The sequence below is a fragment of the Falco peregrinus genome, chromosome 6, assembly GCF_023634155.1.
Source record: "Falco peregrinus isolate bFalPer1 chromosome 6, bFalPer1.pri, whole genome shotgun sequence".
Taxonomy (NCBI): Eukaryota; Metazoa; Chordata; class Aves; order Falconiformes; family Falconidae; genus Falco; species Falco peregrinus.
This window is the reverse complement of record NC_073726.1, coordinates 46,608,502-46,626,779: the sequence shown is the minus strand read 5'-3', so window position 1 is coordinate 46,626,779 and position 18,278 is coordinate 46,608,502. Positions and strand designations below refer to the sequence as shown.

The following is an 18,278-nucleotide window of genomic DNA, read 5'->3' as shown; positions in this document are numbered from 1 at the left end:
TTAGTCTACTGGGAAAGCTATACAGTAATAAAATGTATAAGAATTGTAACTAGAGATATTTAGCTGCTTCTTTTTGGGTGCACTTCTGATCAGATTCTGCAAGCATTTAGTCTTCAGTATAGTACTGAGAATACTGGTTTCAGCTGATTTCTCAAAAAAACCTTTCCTTGCACTCCCCTGAACTTGTGCTCATATCACCGGTGCCACAAAAAGCCATTCTGAGGTGTGGTAAGCAGTATCTTTGTAAAACAAACATAAAATTCTAAATCTGTAAGGAGCACATGCTGTAATTTTTTTCTATTATAATGTTTGACTCATACTATTCTCACTCTTGTACTATTTCTTTGTTGAATGTGCCATAAATAAAGCAGATATAACTGAATATATTATCTTTGTATCCCAGCTTACTTACTACATTAAGCTTGGTTTGGCTTCCACTGGTCATAAGTTCTTCCTCTGATACTTTACTAAAATTGTCCAGATAATGGTCTGATATTGTATGAGACAGATCTTCAAAAGAGTATTCCTTTTCTTGGCACAATTTGATTTCATCTAAGAGCTTTGATAATTCTCCAGTCACAGCTTCACCTTTAAAAACAGACACACCATTAGTCAATAATTAGAATACCAGGGCTAACTTATGCCTAAAAAGGAAATGTACATTCTTTAAATTTTATGAGTATCCATTATATTCCATGCCTTATCATCCAAACAGTGATCTTCATGCATGATTTTCCTCTCAAAAATAACAGCATCTCATTCCAGAATGGTAATCACCGGATGTAACCTACTTGCCTCTGCATTCCCCTACACGTTGCATTTAATTAGGATGAATTATAATATATACTTACCCTCACTCTGTTTTCTAATCCTGAAAATTAGCTAGAATGTATCCAAGAATGTAAAATTAATCCAGGAAAGGAAAGTTTCTACAAACATACAAAATCAGTGTCCCACACTCTGCACTGAGTTCACATTTGCTGCTGTGATCAATACATTACCTAGGTTCCATAAACTGCAAGTAGGTTGGAACCGAGGCTCTGAGAATGCTCATCTGTCCCATCAAAGTAGCTATGTTTCATAAACAATTCTTTCTCACCTTCACAGGATTGCATGGTATGGTGGAAGGATATACAGGGCAAAAGTTTAAAACATGCCTCTCTACACCAGTCTATCAAAATCCCATGTTTAGTTCATCTGCATTGTGTTTCATGTTGTGGTGTTAATTTATCAGATATCTTTAGTTAAGAAATCTGCCAGGTTAGTAAAACAATGGGCTTTTTATGTCTATACTTAATGAGGGCCCCTATTAGAAATACCAGTAGTAATAAGTACTAGAATCACATTGAGTGCTAAGTTTTCTGTAAGTAGCCCACTGGCAGCAGCAAGACCTCCACAGAGTAAAAAGCTACTTGTTATGAACAACTGCATTAGGTTCTGATAATCTACTGCATGTGTTACACAGCTATCTTCAGTAATAGGAACGAAAATGTGAGCAAAAGACAAATTTTTCCAGGTGCAAATAAGAAAACCCTTCTCTTGACTAGGTTTACAGGACTCATGTTGTTGGAAACTACAGTTCTTAGACTTGGTAAAATACAGAGATAAACCCATTCTACTCCATCTTTGCAAATAAAATGCTGAAAACGGGGAAAAAAAAAAAAAAAAAAAAAAAAAAAAAAAAAAAAAGAGTTGAACAAATTAAGCTCAGCACACATGCAACACACATACGTACATTCCTATATAACTTAAGAACTTCCAGATAAGATTGTATCTGCTTGGTCTAGAGGTCTTTTTGGGTCATTTTTCTTCACAGTCACTGTTTGTCATGCTAGTTAAACATAAATATTCTGAAGTATTTTTAAGTTACAAGTATGGCCAGTTATGATTGAAATTTTCAGAGCCAAGCACAGAAGTTGTTAATTAAAACTATCTAATTGCCTTTTCATATCTAAGTAAAAGAAATTTTGCATTCAACACTCTTGTTACTCTTAGTTAATGTTAACTTCACACAAAACCTGTAAATTAAAGATATAATAAACTGTATTTATATTATGCTTTTTAATTTTAAAAAAATTAATTATTCCAGATTAATACTAAAATAAATAAAAATTGTAAGCAAAATACCTAAATACTAAGAACTATTCTAAAGTCATGATAAAGTGCTCTAAAAAGAAAGAGGACTACTATTTCCTACAGAATTATGTTCATGTCCCCAGTCCCATGTTCTCCCATGTATGGCCTGCAATATTTCTTACCAGGCAGGAAAGAATTCTGTGTGACAAAACTGGAACTGCGAGGGTGCTGGCTGACCTGTGAGTAAGTGTACACTAACTGGCTGGCTGATTCCTACCAGGAGTACATAAAAGACAAAATTTTGCCTATTTCTTTCAGCGCAGGTACTAATTAAGGTCTCTGTCTTCTATCTAGTTACCTATTTTCAGGAAAGGTAACTGATACTGCTCTCCCTCTTCCAAGTTTGGTTTAAATTATTTGAAATTCGATTGTCAGAGAATGGCAGACAGATGGATAGGAAACACAATCAAGTAAAATTTCTTTCCTTTACAATCAGATCACACAATAGACAAGCAAAAACCAGCTAACATGTTTTACGGTATTTACACCTTGAAAATGGAAAGAAGGAATATGAGACCATGAACTTATCATTAAGTAGTAAAAACTATTTGAAAAATATTTACTACTCAATTTCAGGACAGACATTTTCATTGCATACAGTAGTTGACTTCATGATTCTACTAATCTCAGAGGAGCTATTTATCTTCCTACGTTGTATGTCTGTTAAATACCCCAATGGGGAACAGGAATGGAACTAACGCATTCATTTACTATCACTATTTGTTTACTATGATGAAGATCATAATATGGCCTGCAGCAGTAAGCTTAGTTCTCTCATGAATGAAAACTCTCTCTGTTAAAGTATTTAAAAAAAAAATTCCCAAAAACCAACAAAAAAATTCCAACACAACAAAGAAGAGAGGCTTACTTATTTGCCAGCAGCCAATTACATTTACATTGGATGATTCCAGAAGTTAGGTTTGGTTCTACAGAAGGATTGTTTTCATGAAAGAGCCGGATAACGCCCAATTTAAGTGGCTGTGGTGCATGAAGAGTGAATCAGAACGTTATATGAAAGCACGTGCATATAACAGTGATAGTCATGGTTTATGGAAGATACGTTAGAAAATGAATGGAAGAGCAGTACACACATGATCTTTGAAAGAGGCATCCAAATGTAACAAAATTGGAAGAGGTACTTGCTGTAGTAGATTAAAAGTAGAAAGTAGATAGAAAAAGTAGATTAAATCTTTAACTTGAATGGGAACAATGCCTACTGAGTATTTCAGCGTAACTAGTATCCTTCTGTTTTTGTTGATCATTAAATGTATAAGGTCAGACTATTTAAACTTAAATCTTTTAAATTTATGTAATGTATTTTAATCCCTCAGTGACTTGACCTTTCTGAGAATACAGTTGTTTGTTTTCCTATGACGGATTACCGTGTATGTAGTCAAGATAGGTAACACATGGTGGAAAAAAACCTTCTCTAATATCAATAACTTTCTTAATCTCTTTTTCATTTTGTATGTTTGTATGAATGTCTTAGCAATATAATTCTAGTACTAAAGAGAAGTTCAGTACAGCTTCTGTATCCACAGAGTACACGTATTTACTTTTAGCCTTTGGAGACGGCGGAACTTCTGGGGACAAAACGCAAGACTGATGTTCTGTGCATTCCAGTGGCCGTTCCTCTGAAATACTTGCATTTCCTGTTTCCATATATTCTGCAATTTAAAGATACACATACGCTTAAACTGCTGAATCAAGGGTGTTTATTCCAACCAAAAGCATATTAGCTACTTCATTTCTCATTAAAGCCTTTCCAATTTTTCATAGTACAACCTTGTAGTTATTCATAAACACTGCTGCAAGGCAATCATTCATTGAAAGTATTATAAAATACTATAATGGCCAGTTCTTTCATCTGCTGAAACTGTTGCAGAAGTCTCATTGTAGGAATAACGAGTTGCAACTATCCCTGTATTTTTCCTGTCTCCTTGAAATATGTATGTAACTGTTCTATTATATTATTACTGATGAAAAAGTCTTCTTTTGTTCAAAATCTGTGAAGAGTTTTTAGTCAAGATATTCAGGAAGTTCAAAAAGTAGATACATTGATACTGTTAAGAAAAACAAATATTCTGCTTGCAGCACAGAGACATTACATGAGAAAAAAAGAACGCAATCCAAAAAATTAGTTAAAACTAGCACTCTAAAAAGCAGTAGTCTAAAATTTGTGTGCTTTTCCTCCTTAAAACTTCCCTTATCAAACCTTCATGATGATACGTATAAGAACAGAAAAGCGTGGAATGATGAATATGCTAAATTTCAATGCCATTACTATTATTTTTGTATAAATATATAAATTCTTTTCGTGTGATTTTGTACACAGCCTAGTGCAATGGAACACCAAGACCTCAGGGAAGATTATTGTAGGACAAATAGTAAGTAATACATTATAGATTAATTTATGCAATAGCAGCACTTTTTTTCCAGCAGAGTGACTGGTTCTTAGTTCAGTCAGTTATTCTGCATCTGCACTTTCTTGATTTTTTTGAAGCTGCTTAAACAAGTTCTTTTTGGTACCAGGTAGTTAACCACAACAGTACAATACATGTTGCAACACACACAAAAGCAAACTACAGTAACTGTTTTCATTAATATCATACTAAAGGACTAAAGAGTTTCTGGGAAGTGAAATCTCCCCACTTTAATTTCTACAGTCCACAACACACTTGTTCAGCCTGCTGTTATTCCTATTACATAACAAATCCCAAAACCCAAATACAATCTGCGATACAATAGACATCCAAGAACGTGAACCTGGAAATAGCAAAATACAGTTTCAGAATGCTTGCAGGTTGTTACAGGTTTTTTTAAAAGAACGTTTGATTTGAAAAAGACATATATTAAGTTCGATGGCTGGCAATGGTCCCCTGGATAATCTGTCATACTTTTCTTCATATGAAAATGGGTACTTTATTTTTTTGTGTAGTGCTGAAAGCAAAGAAGCAAAGATTATCTGTAAGAGACCATGAGAAAATCATCAGCATGACAAAAGGCCCTGCAATGTTTTCCAGCTCTGTCAGCTATATTATTTGTCAAGTTAATGTGCAAGATGGAGGAGAAATAAAAGAAGCTAGATCCGAAGAAAAATAAAAGAGAAAATTGAATTCATGCCTGAAAATATTTGCTTGATAATTGTGCAACTGTCCAAAAGCAAACCCAAAATAGAGTTCCACGTAGGAGTGTTAAAGTTATTGATTCAATACAGGTATTATTAGGAAAGGAACTGCAGGGGAGACTGTGAAGGACTTTGGCCTTGCTGTCCAATATTCATAGAAGGCTGTAGTTTTAGAGTAGTACTCTACTTTTATTCTCTGCCAGGCCCCACTTTCAGACCAATGCACTTACCTACTGAAGGCTAGTTCTGAGGGAATCCCAGGTTCCATGTAAGTCTCATAAATACTTACTTTAAAAATTCTACAAAAGTTCCAGTACAGGGTAGTGTTTAGAGGTTTAGAACAGGCCAGCAGTGTGCCATCCCTGTAAGACTGCAACCCTTAAAATTTTGGACTTCTGTGGGACTTCTACTCCTAACCTGCTTTTATACTATTGAAAATTCTACCAGATATGTATGAGATGAATAAAGACATGGACTCAGCTGCGAGAGGGTTATAGTCCAGGCAGATGTATACTTACCCACAATATTACCAAAGAAATAAACACCAAACAGGTGATCTGTGTCAAGGGCCAAAGACAAAGTACACATAAGCAGTGGATGCTTTCACCAGCAACCAAATTCTATTCACCTGCAGCTGGCAAGAAATTAATCTTCAAAGCCTGCCTAGTTACTGAAAAAGATTATAATGTTACCATCAACTGCTCGGAGTACAGTGTACTTGAGAGACTGCTGTGAATTCTATCACTTTCCTCAAAAAAATTAAGATTATTCAGAACAAAGCCAAGCTTGGTCAATTATACCACTTAATGACCACAACAGTTCCCCCAGCTGTGGTCTCACAGAGTTTTGAGAAAAGCCTGTCATGACAGGGGAGAGTAAAGGCTGTTTCGGACACAATCTGTCAGTTTCATAACCCTTCTTTCACCACCTTACTGCCATCACGTTCCATGTTTCGAATGACTAGTATGTAAGGGGTGAAGGAACCAGATGTTAATACACACTTCAGAGATGGTTCCTCACCATGTTGCTTTGGGAAGAATGCAGTATTTCACTTCTTTTGACTTGAATGGCAGATTACAGTTTAGTGAGGTTTAATACTAAGAATCTCAAAAACTTTGCCTGCTTAGTAGCAGTCTTTCGTATGGTTATCTTATTTTAACAGCCCCACTCAATCTAAATAGGGCCACGTGCACAAGAAGTAATAGCATAAAAGCGGTCACACAGCAGTGGAAATAAGAGCAGTGGGGAATATAAACCTAAGAAAGGATCACTGCCAAGTTCAAACACCTAGAACTCCAGCTTTCTCAGTTTCTGTAATACCATTTAGGCCAAAGCCAAGCCGAAGGGAAAGCATTAACACACACATAGGAAAGCTCAGCTGCCTCTCCACAGAGCAGCCAGAACCAAGAAGGTCAGCCATGAAGAGAACACAGCCCAGCTCAGCTGGAGCTGCTGCTGAATTTCCAGGGGCCGTAAAGCTTCAGGCTTTGGAGCACAGCTTGCTTTATCTTCAGCTCCTCTAGGTTTTAATTCCTCAGTGAGGTGACAGGGTCAAGATTTTTGCTTCATGTATAAGCTTTGGCTTTTAGAGTAATGGCTACATTAGCCTCAGAGAAATTTTTACGTTTCCTTTTAATGGAAAAGAAAAAAAAACACAGCTTTTTTTGTTACTTTTAAATGAAGTATGAACTCCTATCCCTTTTGTTTTTAGGGCCTACTTCAGCCATGCCATGGGGTAGCTTCACATAAAGCTTCTCCCTAGAATAATTTCCCCTAAAGAGACAAAAAGGATTTTCAAACTCTAAAGAAGCTAAATCTGATTAGAATAAAAATCAGAACACTCACCTTTTCAAACAGGAAACTCTCCAAGTAACTAGATTGGAGGAATAAAACTAGTTTAGAAACCACTCCTCTCCACAGCCGATATTCCTTCAGGGGGATCCTGACTCCTCCCTCACTCTGTCTTCCTAAAGGGCAGCCATCTTCAGAGCACCCTCCCCAGGGCTCTCCCAGAACCTACCTGAGAATCCTGCAGCTTCACCGAGTCCTGCCCTGGCCCTTGAGCTCTCTAAAAGCTCCTCCCAAAACAGCTCACTTGCTCCCCTGAGTAGGACCCCACCTGAGGCTTCATGACCCAATTCCTCCTCTCTTTACAGGCAGCAGCTGTAACTGTTGTAACTGGTAACTGCTACCATCAGATGTACTAAGGTGACAGACGAGCAGAGGTGGAGGCTGGGCTGACTTCAGGCTCCTAAATTTCAGAAGACAATTTTGAATGACTCAAGTTTAACTTAATTCCAGAGAAACCTAAAATCAGTAGATCTTTAAGTTATAGGCACATAAGGAGACTTTTGTGCATGTGTTCAGGGAAAATAAACAGCAGCAAGCTCTCAAGTACTGGTATGATCCTGAGATGGGTAAGGGCACAGCTAAATTTTCAGTCCCCGAAACAGCAGTTAAATTAATTCATAAACATAGCTTTTGCACAATAGCCTATAAAAGGAGTGGAGAAGTCTCTGGGGAAAAATCCAACAACAAAAGGGGAATGAGATCCCAGTCCTTTTCATCCCACACAGCTGTAATTAAATCCTTGACTGGACACCTATTCTGTCCCTCCAGTGAGGCTTGCCTCCTGCACTCAAGGGAATGGAAGATCTACTCGTCCACGGAAAGCAAGGAAGAGAAAGAGAGAGTGAGAATACACAAAAGCCAGTGCTAATGACACCAAAGCTATTTAAGCAGAGGAGAGAAGAAAGGAGCCCTAGTTTTGCAGCTGCTTATGCATTTTCCATTTATGAATATTATGGTAACTTCTACAATGTTAGGTTCTTAAGCAGCTTCAGCAGAAGAGAAAGGAAGCAGCTTTCCATTACATCTCCCTCCATACTGTCTATGCAGCAGAGCTTATTGTGCCTTCCCAGGGTTTGTGTCATTTTTCATCTGTTTATCTACTATATCTTTTTTTCATAGTAACAAAAATTCTGCTTCCAGAAATAGCAAAAGAGCAAGATTCTAATAGAGAGCATAGTGGGCTGTGGGGAAAGAGTTGGTATAAGCATGCACCTGCATCATGTTCACATGTGCTAAAACTAAAACACAGCTGTTTGGTTTAATTTTAGGCCTACTAGCCTTGGCAACATCCCTTTTATCTTCAATGTCTAATTATAAAGCCCTAAGTGCCAATACTGTTAACTGCTTCAGCACTGAATGCTGTTGTTTCACTGCACCCATGAAATGCATTCAGTACGCTGGCCTTACTTGGCACAGCACTCTTAATTCTCCGCTCTTTGAGTACATAATACCTAAGCAGCTGCTTCCTCATTACCACATAAAGAATCTAAAAGGTAATAAGTATTTTTAGTTGAGTTCAGTGCAACTCAGACCTGAGCAAGACACAGAAAATGATGGGCCTTTTTTTTTTTTTTTGGTGTAAAAGACAAAGAACTCAAAATTGAACTGTCATTTCTAATAACTCCATCTATTATCAACAGGCAGTAAAAAAAGTCAGGTGGTGTATAGCTTAGCCTTTTTCACATTGCTCTTTAAAGTGACTTTGTTATTTATTTTCCTTCTATCAGATAACACTGCAGCATAAACAAACCAGCAGGCTGCAACAAGGCTTTTACCATCAGTCAGATTCTACTGCCTGTGTTGTATCTCCTTCCTCCAGAATTCAGACCACACCACTCCTCCTCCATCCAACCCCCTCTCCCACCATCCTCAGGGCTATTTAACTACTTAGCAGGAACGACCTACAGCTGCACATCATCCATGCCAATCAACCTGCTGCCTTCCAGGCAAGGCCACAGCTGCATGTTATCAATGCTGATCAAACCACTGCCTTCGTTCCTCTACAAGATAATACACCAAAATCTCCAAAAAGATAGCAGACTTCGCAAACACACACAAAAAAATTTTTTGCAGTCATTTTAATTACTGTTTTCTCAGGATAGTGAGAAAAGATGTAAAGTAAAGATTACAAAAATCACTTCTGAAACCTGACTGGCAAAATGTTTTGTTTCTTTTTAACCTATAATCTGTAAAAAGTAGTTTTATAAATATTCTTAGAAAAAGGGAGAACAGCAATATAAACTTCTATTCACAATCCTTAAATTCTGGAGGCCTCAACTGCAGGAGGCTGCCAGTCCTGTAGGTCTTAGTATCAGCTGAATAGATTTAGTATTACTGCCTCCATGAACTGCTTCTAAAGACATAAATTACTCTCTTCTCCTGAAACAAAGTTTCTCATGAATAACCTCAAACTCAACTGGTTTTCTTTCAAAACTTTTCTTACAACTCTGTTACCCCTCTGCAATTAAGGCAGAACACTACCTATCAGGCCCACCAGTAATACCAGTCACGTTGTTTCCTTCTCCATTTCTTCCAGTCTATTTGTATGCATTTTTTAGCCTTTGTTTTAAATTTTTAAAACTGATGTCTTGTGGCAGGGACAAAGACTGTAGTATGTTAATACTATAAACTGTACAGTAACACTCAAAACAATGCAAGGGGGAAACGGTAAAAATTAATGAGAATGCTAGGTGATAAATTCTTACTCTATCCTGGCAACAACATGAAAGGATCAATTCGATGCCATTGTGTCTGCATAAAGAAAAAAAATTAGGAAGAAACTTACAAAATCTGGTTGGCAATTGTCTGACATCATTAATTTAATTTCTTTTTCCTTAAAGCCTACATGAATGAGACATGTAAGCTTCTTGAGATAATCATCTGAAGACAGGAACTTAAACAGGAATGTATTCAGAAGCCACTAACACTCTCAGTAATTGCCCTTTCTTTGCATGGAATTCGTTACCCACTGAAGTTGAACTCAATTACAGTACATTCAGCTTTCCCAAAATCTCAGTGCTTCAGTGATTTTTCAGCTACAACAGGATAAATGCCTACACTTTAGCAAAGAGTACACTCAGCTGGCTTTTTAGAGGAGGCTAGGTCTACTGCATCACCAGCAGTGCTAGTACTGAATCTTGCCACTCCTGATTTTATTTTTCAACTTCAGCTCAGAGTTCAAACTTTATCTTTGATGGTTAAAGCTTCACTGAATCCTTTGTTGATGAAAGAGAATCTCAGTGGGTTACACAAGGGAGTTCTGAAGGGGTTCCTCAGGTTGTCTTAGGACTCAGAATGGCATCTTTGTAAAAAAAAAAATCATCCTTGCACATCACTTCTGACTATAAGGCAGACAGAGCACAAAGAAAGAGCTGCTTGTTACAAGCACAGTTTCATCATACTAATATGAGCTGAAACTCCTAAGCAGTCATCTTTATATTTTCAAGGTACATGTGAAAAAGATTGTGTGTCAAAACACCAAAAAGCCTTGAAATGTATATGTTTCTTTTTTGTGGTAAAAACTAAGAACAGGTACGTTAACATGACAAACCCTTGAGAGGGGTTTGGGTGCTCTATTTTTCATAGAGCAAGGGTACTTTGAAGAAACTTTGATCATCAATGGGGATAAGACTGCAAGGTTCTCACACTAAGGAAAAAATGGAATACAGAGATACTAAAATGAAAATTAGTTTAGTTGGTGATGGGACATTATAATGAATCTGAGATTATTATCTGAAGGATGACTGATTTGGATACCTGAGAAAGTGGAAGCTCTGACTGACCCTTTTCCTGCCACTGAAAAAGTTTCAGTATGATTTGAACCCTCTTTTCCTCTACAAAGTGGTATGTTTACACTGCAGCTCAGTGAGGACACAAAGGCTGATGTTTCACCCTACAGTCTGAGTCAAATTAGGAACTCCCTTCTGCTGACAGGGGGAAGCTCTGCTTCCCTCACCCATATCTTCCTCCGCAATTTTTGATGCATGTACATTTCTGCCAGTTACCTGGGACAGAACTAACTCTGGGACCTGAAACACGAGGCAAGTTCATTAAAACAAATGTGTACTTATGTAATTATAATCCTATTTTTTATTACTGTTACATACTATTAAATAAAAGTACTATCATAAATTAGATAATTTATATATTACTGGTTCATTAACTGAATCAGATCACTTTGCAGTCTCCTGTAAGCTTGGAATATGGAAGTGAACCATGTAGCTGGAAGTCGGGGAGGAGGAAGTGTGGGAATGGCGCAAAGGGAAAAAGGAAATAGGAAGGAGGGAGAGAGGAAGACCTCAAGGCAAGCTGTTAATTCAGTTCAGCAATAATATGAATCAGCTCCTTAAAAGAATACCTCTCCTCTAACCTGCAAAACTTTCATTATACTTATAGAAGCTTTGTATCTTTGCTCTATCATGTCACTGAAAAACCTTACTGGAGCTGTTTGGAAGTTTGGAAGCTACTCAAAAACTAAAACTGGAGGGACAAAGTGTGGCCACGTGACCTCATTTTCTCTAGGAAATGTTATTATGAAATACAATCATGTGAGAGACTGAAGCATCAGCTTGTTCATATGTAGAACCAACACTAAACTGATTAAAATGGCTTATTTAAAGATGGGAATAATCAATACAGGTAGAGATGTAGCAATGATACCTGCAGGGAATTCCTCTGTCAAACACAGTTAATGAAAGACTAATCTGCAAATGCAGGGAACAAATTCCAGAGAAGGAATGATTTTAACACTGAGTTATGTACTAGCTCATGTTTCATCACTTTACCACCGTCTTCTAGAGTAAAAACTGGAGGTAAACAATGAACTTCCATCAGTCTTACACCATGAAAGTAAGATGAGGAATGAGAATAAATGTATGTACAACAAAATTATATTATTTCTGCTATAATGACAAGAGCTACAGCCTGGTTTGTTTTTTGTTTTGGTTTTGGTTTTTTGGGGGTTTTTTGTAATTTAAGGAAAATTAGAAAAATGTACTAAAATGTTTTGAAAATTTGTCACCATCTCACTCATAGTTTTTATTTATGAACAAATCAAGCATTTCAAATGTAGTTTAACATCACAATTTAATGGAACTGCAGTGAAATATTACAATGTTACTTTGTAATGAAGAATGTACAAAGAACTGTAAGTGATATGCCATGCTAATGTCTAATGTCCGCAAAAAAGAAAGGGTTTACTGTGAAATTCAGATATTCAACCACTTATTTTTCTGTATCTAGCAAGCAAGAATTCTGTCATTTTAATTCAAAATCTTTATAATGAAATATTTAAAGAGTAGGAATTACTATATACCTTAATGTTCCTCCATGCTATTCTGATTTGTCTCTAACAAATGTATAACTGAATATGACTTACCTTGAAGTAGAGCTGCAATTTGGAGTGACTGCTGAGATGGATGTTCTTTAAGAATATCTAAAACTGTTCTACCCAAACTGTCCTTTATGTTGGTATCAATTCCTGAAAAAGAAAATGATCTGTGGTGGAATTTTAACCCCAAGTGCTTTGGATTATAAATGTGGCATATTAGATGCAATTAACTGGCAAATTGAATGCAAGCAGTTTTACAAATGTAGCAGATTAACAGCTGTGTTATAGTTGAAGTACAGCATCCATTTCTGTTCAAAGCCTGAGTAGCCTAAAATTCACATGCTGACATGGATTGGGTTTATGTTTCTGTAACCCATAGGGATATAAAGTAAGCTTCTTAAATGAAACTTGGGATTATTTTAACAGGCTGTTCCTAAGAAACATCCATCCTGAAAATAATATTTTATAAAATGAAGAAATTCTCTACATGTTTTTCCTACATTCCTGGATTCTAATCCTCCCCAAACTGCTCTGATTCATTGGGGACTTTCTAGTCTATAGTACCAGTATGTGTTTTGGAAGCAATACTGAAAAAGTTATTAACCTTAAAAGTTTTGTATTTCATCGTGACATGTTCAAAATTCATGATCTGAGTAGACTGGAATGCCCATATGTAGTACAAGGGCTCTGTGAACAGCCAGAGCATTTTCTCACAGACTGTTCAGACTGTGAACGTAAGTATAAATAAGTTTGAGGATAATCCTTTACAGGTCTCAGAGAACCTGTTGGACATGATCCTGCATGACTCTCCACCTTTGCCTTGTAGGGGCTACTTTGGTATTTGTCTTGTGAAAGTTATCTGTTTTCTCACTAACAATAAAGCCAAAATATTGCTGGGCTAATTAGCAGTGGCAGATGATTTTCAGAGGCCAGACACACCAAAACTTACATCCCTTCCTTTGCAGTAGCTACTTATAACATCTTTTGAGTCTTTTTTGAAGCAGAACTAGATAAAAAGGGATTGTTAGATAAAAAAGGCAGAAAGCTGTGAGTGTTGCTGAAGTGCAGAGCATTTGGGGCTGGAGTTCACAGTGAAGATTCTCCTCCACTGTCTTGTACAACTGTACTCTGTCAGAGGCTATAACGTGTACTAATCTAGAAGAGGTACTCTTTAGCTGGGTCTAAGGGCTTCCTATGTTTGTGTGATGTTCTCCAGACCTTCCTCTTTTAGGTGAACTAGCATAAGAAGGCCCTGCCTTTTTGAGGGCAGGTGAAGATCCCTTTCTATGTCCTTGTTCATTCAAACAGGAGAGCATCTTGGAAGGACTTTTTCTTCTGAAAACAGATTTCAGATCAGGTATGCACTAGCTAAGATTCAAATGAGGAGCTGTGAGTAGGACATACCTTCTTTTGCAATATATAACCCCACAAGCACTGATAAAAAAGATCAATATGATCCCTTAGTGTAAATCCCTAGAAATCAGAGAGGTAATTTCTAGAGATTTTCATTTTCATTGGTCTTCTCATTTATCTGAGAATACCATTGTTTAGGTAAGTAATTCACCTGCAACAATTCTGAAACTCAAGTACTAGATGGGTTTGTTGGGACTGTATATACCTGTTCTCCTGTCCTTTCAGGGAAAATACAATTCCTGCAGATACAGTGCCTTCCCATCTCTTCACGGGCACTCAAAGTTTATCCAGGAAATAAAGGAGGAAGCAGGATGATGTGTTTGTTAGGAATAGCTAAGTGAAGGAAATAAATATGAACATGAGTCTTCCGGCCTCTAGATCAAAGAATATTCTTGGCTGTCTTCCAGAGCGAATAACAAAATTTTATGTAGCCATTTTTTTCTCAGAATACATTAATCCTGAGAATACCGTGACATATACTGTGTCATATATGGAATTTCTGAGTCTTAGTAAAAACATTCCTTTTGTTCTCTGTGTATAGTAATTTCTTATTCTAAAAGAACACTGTTTTAAGGAGGGGTACATGTGATTAGATTTGCAAAGGCTGAGAAAGGTAACAGTTATTTGGTATCTGTTCAGCGTTTCCTGTAAATCAGATTTACCTGTTTCAAGCAAAATGCGTACTACCTCCACCTTTCCAAATAGAGCTGCTTCATGTAGTGCACTCCCTTTTTCTGTCTAGAAAAAAAAAATGTTGTGACATTTAAAATGCAAATTAAAATACCAATGAATCCTTTTGAAAAGAACACATTTAGAAAAGAACTATTTATTTTTCCCCTCTATTTCATATAAACATAAAAAAACACTGAATGGGCAAGAACAAATACTACCATCATTTTTTTATTATTATTCAAGATAACAATATAAATGCTATCAGTTCTACTGTAAAAATTAATAGCTATATAAGAAAAAAATAGTAGGGAAGTAACACAACTCCCAATTAACAACCCTGCATTTGTGTAAAATTTCTAAACTCCTATTATAGGCAGTGAAAATCTTGGCAATACCTTCAATGAAACATAGCTGTTCTGCAGTCAGCCAGTTTACATGTGGACATCTACACTTAGGTGTTTTAATCTGAAACTGGATCACATCCTAGAAGGTCGACTCAGTTGCATGGTGAGAGATGCCCTAGGATACCCCACCTGACCTGCAGCTGATGCTTCAGTTGATGCTCACAATTGACCTGCGTCATACCTGCCCCATACAGTTGTCTTGGATACCGTAAGGCACCTCCAACAGCATTAGATGCCTGTGTTTACATCATTTAAATTATACCTTAGATATCTGTGAACCTGATTTTGAAAATTTCTGTGACACAAAATTCTTTGTGAATGGACTTTCGCTCAAATAACATTTACAGTACCAAAACCCAAACTACCTCTCTTAACAAGCTACTTTCCTTAGTACTTTATACTGCTGGCTGTTACTGAAAAATCTGAACAGGATGCCTTTCCATACAATAATATTAGCACTAGCTAAATCTCACTGAATCTCTGGTTCATCCCTGGGTTTTTTTTTGAAAATAAATTAGATTCTGAGTGGTTTTTATTTGTGGGCAAATGTTAAAAGATTTTACTGCTTGAATTTGGGGTTTTTTTACATTTTATCCAAATGCACTGTTGCGCTTGCTATGGTGGAAAGACTTTAAAAATACGCAAAAAAAAAATCACTCTGAAATAAAATAGTGAGTAATTATTTATTAGTTGTATCAGAATGCACCGCTGTTACAGTGATGCAATGACAGGCTATTTAGAAGTGATCAGAGATCCTGAGATGGGATGTGAGCACACAGTAAGTGTACATATGTCCTACAAACTGAGCCTGAAAACTCTTTGTTATGTCCATAATAGGAACACTCACTTTTTATCTTTCCTCATACTTAGTACATGGACATATAAAGTAGAGCATGCTCAATGTCATTTACATCCAGCACATCAGGTATACTAACAGTATAATGGAGAGGAGAAGGAAATCAGTAAGAGAACATACATATGAAATACATATCTCAAAACCATTTCTAATCTTTCCATTTTCAGAAGCAATGCAGATGAATATTCACAGACTTATTCTGAACAAGAAGACTAAATATTCGGATTTATTTGGAGATGGCTTCAGAATCCTTTACTCAAACAATATCTACAGGAGTTTTCCAGTAACTGCAATTGACTTTAACACTGGATAACTCTGCAATGACATAGTGCAACCACAAAAGTACATGCAGAGCTTACGGTGCAGCTCAGAAATTTCTGGGAATGAAAACAATTCTCAGAAAAGCCCCTGACAGCTATAGGTCTAATTACTGGAAAAGGCTTGACATCAGCAGTCTTGAAAAAAGCTTTGATACAACCTATTATCCTCTTCAGTATTTGTGTGGATATGGCAATTCCTTTGGTTTGTTTCACTTACTGACGTGAATAAATCTCAAGACTATTGGGTGGACCTGCTACTGTTAACACAGCTCCCTGTCAGCACAGATGTGAAGTACATCTTTGACTTCCAAAATATTTGACTTTAGAAAGACAGGTGATGAAATTCAAAAGCCCCACTGGGGAGAAGTTTGGCATGGTAACCTGCCAAAGAACACCAAAATAGGGGCTCAATCACAGCTGATCACTCACTGTTTTGAGGGAAGAGGAATGTCTCTCTCATATTTGAACATACTCACTACAGTTGAACATATTCTGTTGTATTTGAATATGTACCAGCAATGTGTCCTTGCAGCAAAAAAGCTAACGGTATCCTGGGCTGCACTAGGAGGAGTGTTGCCAGCAGGTCAAGAGAGGTGACCTTCTCTTCTATTCACCACTGGTGAGGTGGTGTCCCAGGGTACTCTGTCCAGTTCTGGGCTCCCCAGTACAAGACAGATACGGAGCCACTGGGGAGAGTCATTAAGATGATGAAAAGACCGAAGCATCTCTCCTGTAAGGAAAGGCTGAGAGAGCTGAGACTGTTTAGTTTGGACAAGAGAAGGTTCACAGGGGATCTTATCAATGTGTACAAATATCTGAAAGGAGGATGTAAAGAAGACTGAGCCAGGGTCAGTGGCATCCAGTGACAGAAGAGGTAATGGGGAAAATCTGAAACACAGGAGGTCCTGATTGAACATAAAGAAATATTTTTTGCTGTGCAGGTGACTGAGCTCTGGTACAGATTGCCCAGGAAGGTTATAAAGCCTCAATCCCTAGAGATATTAAAAATCTTAACTGAACATGGTCCTGGGTAACCTGTCTAGGTGACCTGGTTGGACATTGGGGTTGAACAAGATGAACCCCAGAGTTCCCTTTCAACCTCAACCATTCTGTGATTCTGCCAGGGATAACAATTAGTGATGTATACACCAACAGTGAAATACACAGAAGTTCAAATGTTATAGGAGGCCTCGGCACTAACTTTTAGTCCTACTGAGGATGAACTGCAGATACAGAAACCAGCTGCACCTTAACTAAAATTGTAGAGATCATTTTGTATTAATATCAATATAAGGAACCTTTCCAATGGAAAAAAATAGGCATACTTTAGTGACAACAGCCATCCAGAATCCATTGCTGTGGCACGATTTAAGACAGATTAATGTTCCAGCATGCTGAATCAACAGCTTTGATGACAAGGAAGAGGATCTATTCTCAGACTCAGTTTGGGGATGGAAAAGATCCTGATATGATAATTATCAGAACTGGCAGCGGTCCTTTCTATTGATCAGAATTCCCCACTGGAGGAAAGGCAAGTAATATTTTCTTCGACGAAAGCATACATCTCATAAGAAATGGAATGAAAACTAACATAAGAAGAGGAAATTTCCTGTAGATGTCCAAGGCAAACAAATCTATCTGGAGACAAATTAAGAGCTAGAAGATAGTTCTGTAATAATGAACCAAAGCTCTGCTACGCATAAAGGGAGTTGAGAAACTTAAGCCACCTACACACATAATTCATAGCGTTGGGAGAGGAATCCAAAGCCAAAAGTCATTTTTTTCATTTTATACTTTCTCACTTTGTCTATTCTACCCTGATATTTCCTGTCATATCCAAACATGATCCTGTAATGCTTTACAGGCATTCTGCACCGCCCTGAATTCTGGGGCAGTCTCTGCTTTACAAACTCCAAGCTATCAGACAATGCTATTGAATGCCATATCCCAGAAATTAGATACATATTACAAACAGTGTGTTCAAAAGAGGAATTTGAAAGGCACGCCATATAAACAGTGGAATTACCTGTCCACTACATAGGTGATTTTCTGAGCAAGAAGGGAAATATCATCACGAAACTGTACTAAAATCAGCCTGGGAATATGGAGATTGAAAGCACACTTGTAAGATGCAGATGTGTAATCCTGCATGAGATGTCACAAAGATGAA

The 18,278-nt window shown here is 37.3% G+C and overlaps 1 protein-coding gene across 4 annotated transcripts in view; it reads right to left on the bottom strand.

The window, feature by feature from the left end:
- The window catches only part of ANKS1B (ankyrin repeat and sterile alpha motif domain containing 1B), a 442,036-nt gene that overhangs the window by 354,067 nt on the left and 69,691 nt on the right, over positions 1 to 18,278 (bottom strand). For all 4 annotated transcript variants that reach the window (XM_027794224.2, XM_027794228.2, XM_027794229.2 and 1 more), the window contains exons 5-8: positions 14,519 to 14,594; positions 12,492 to 12,593; positions 3,693 to 3,803; positions 413 to 588 (exon numbers count right to left, since the gene is read on the bottom strand). In XM_027794224.2, the coding sequence (XP_027650025.2) occupies positions 413 to 588; positions 3,693 to 3,803; positions 12,492 to 12,593; positions 14,519 to 14,594 (465 nt within the window). The remainder of the gene's footprint in view (positions 1 to 412; positions 589 to 3,692; positions 3,804 to 12,491; positions 12,594 to 14,518; positions 14,595 to 18,278) is intronic.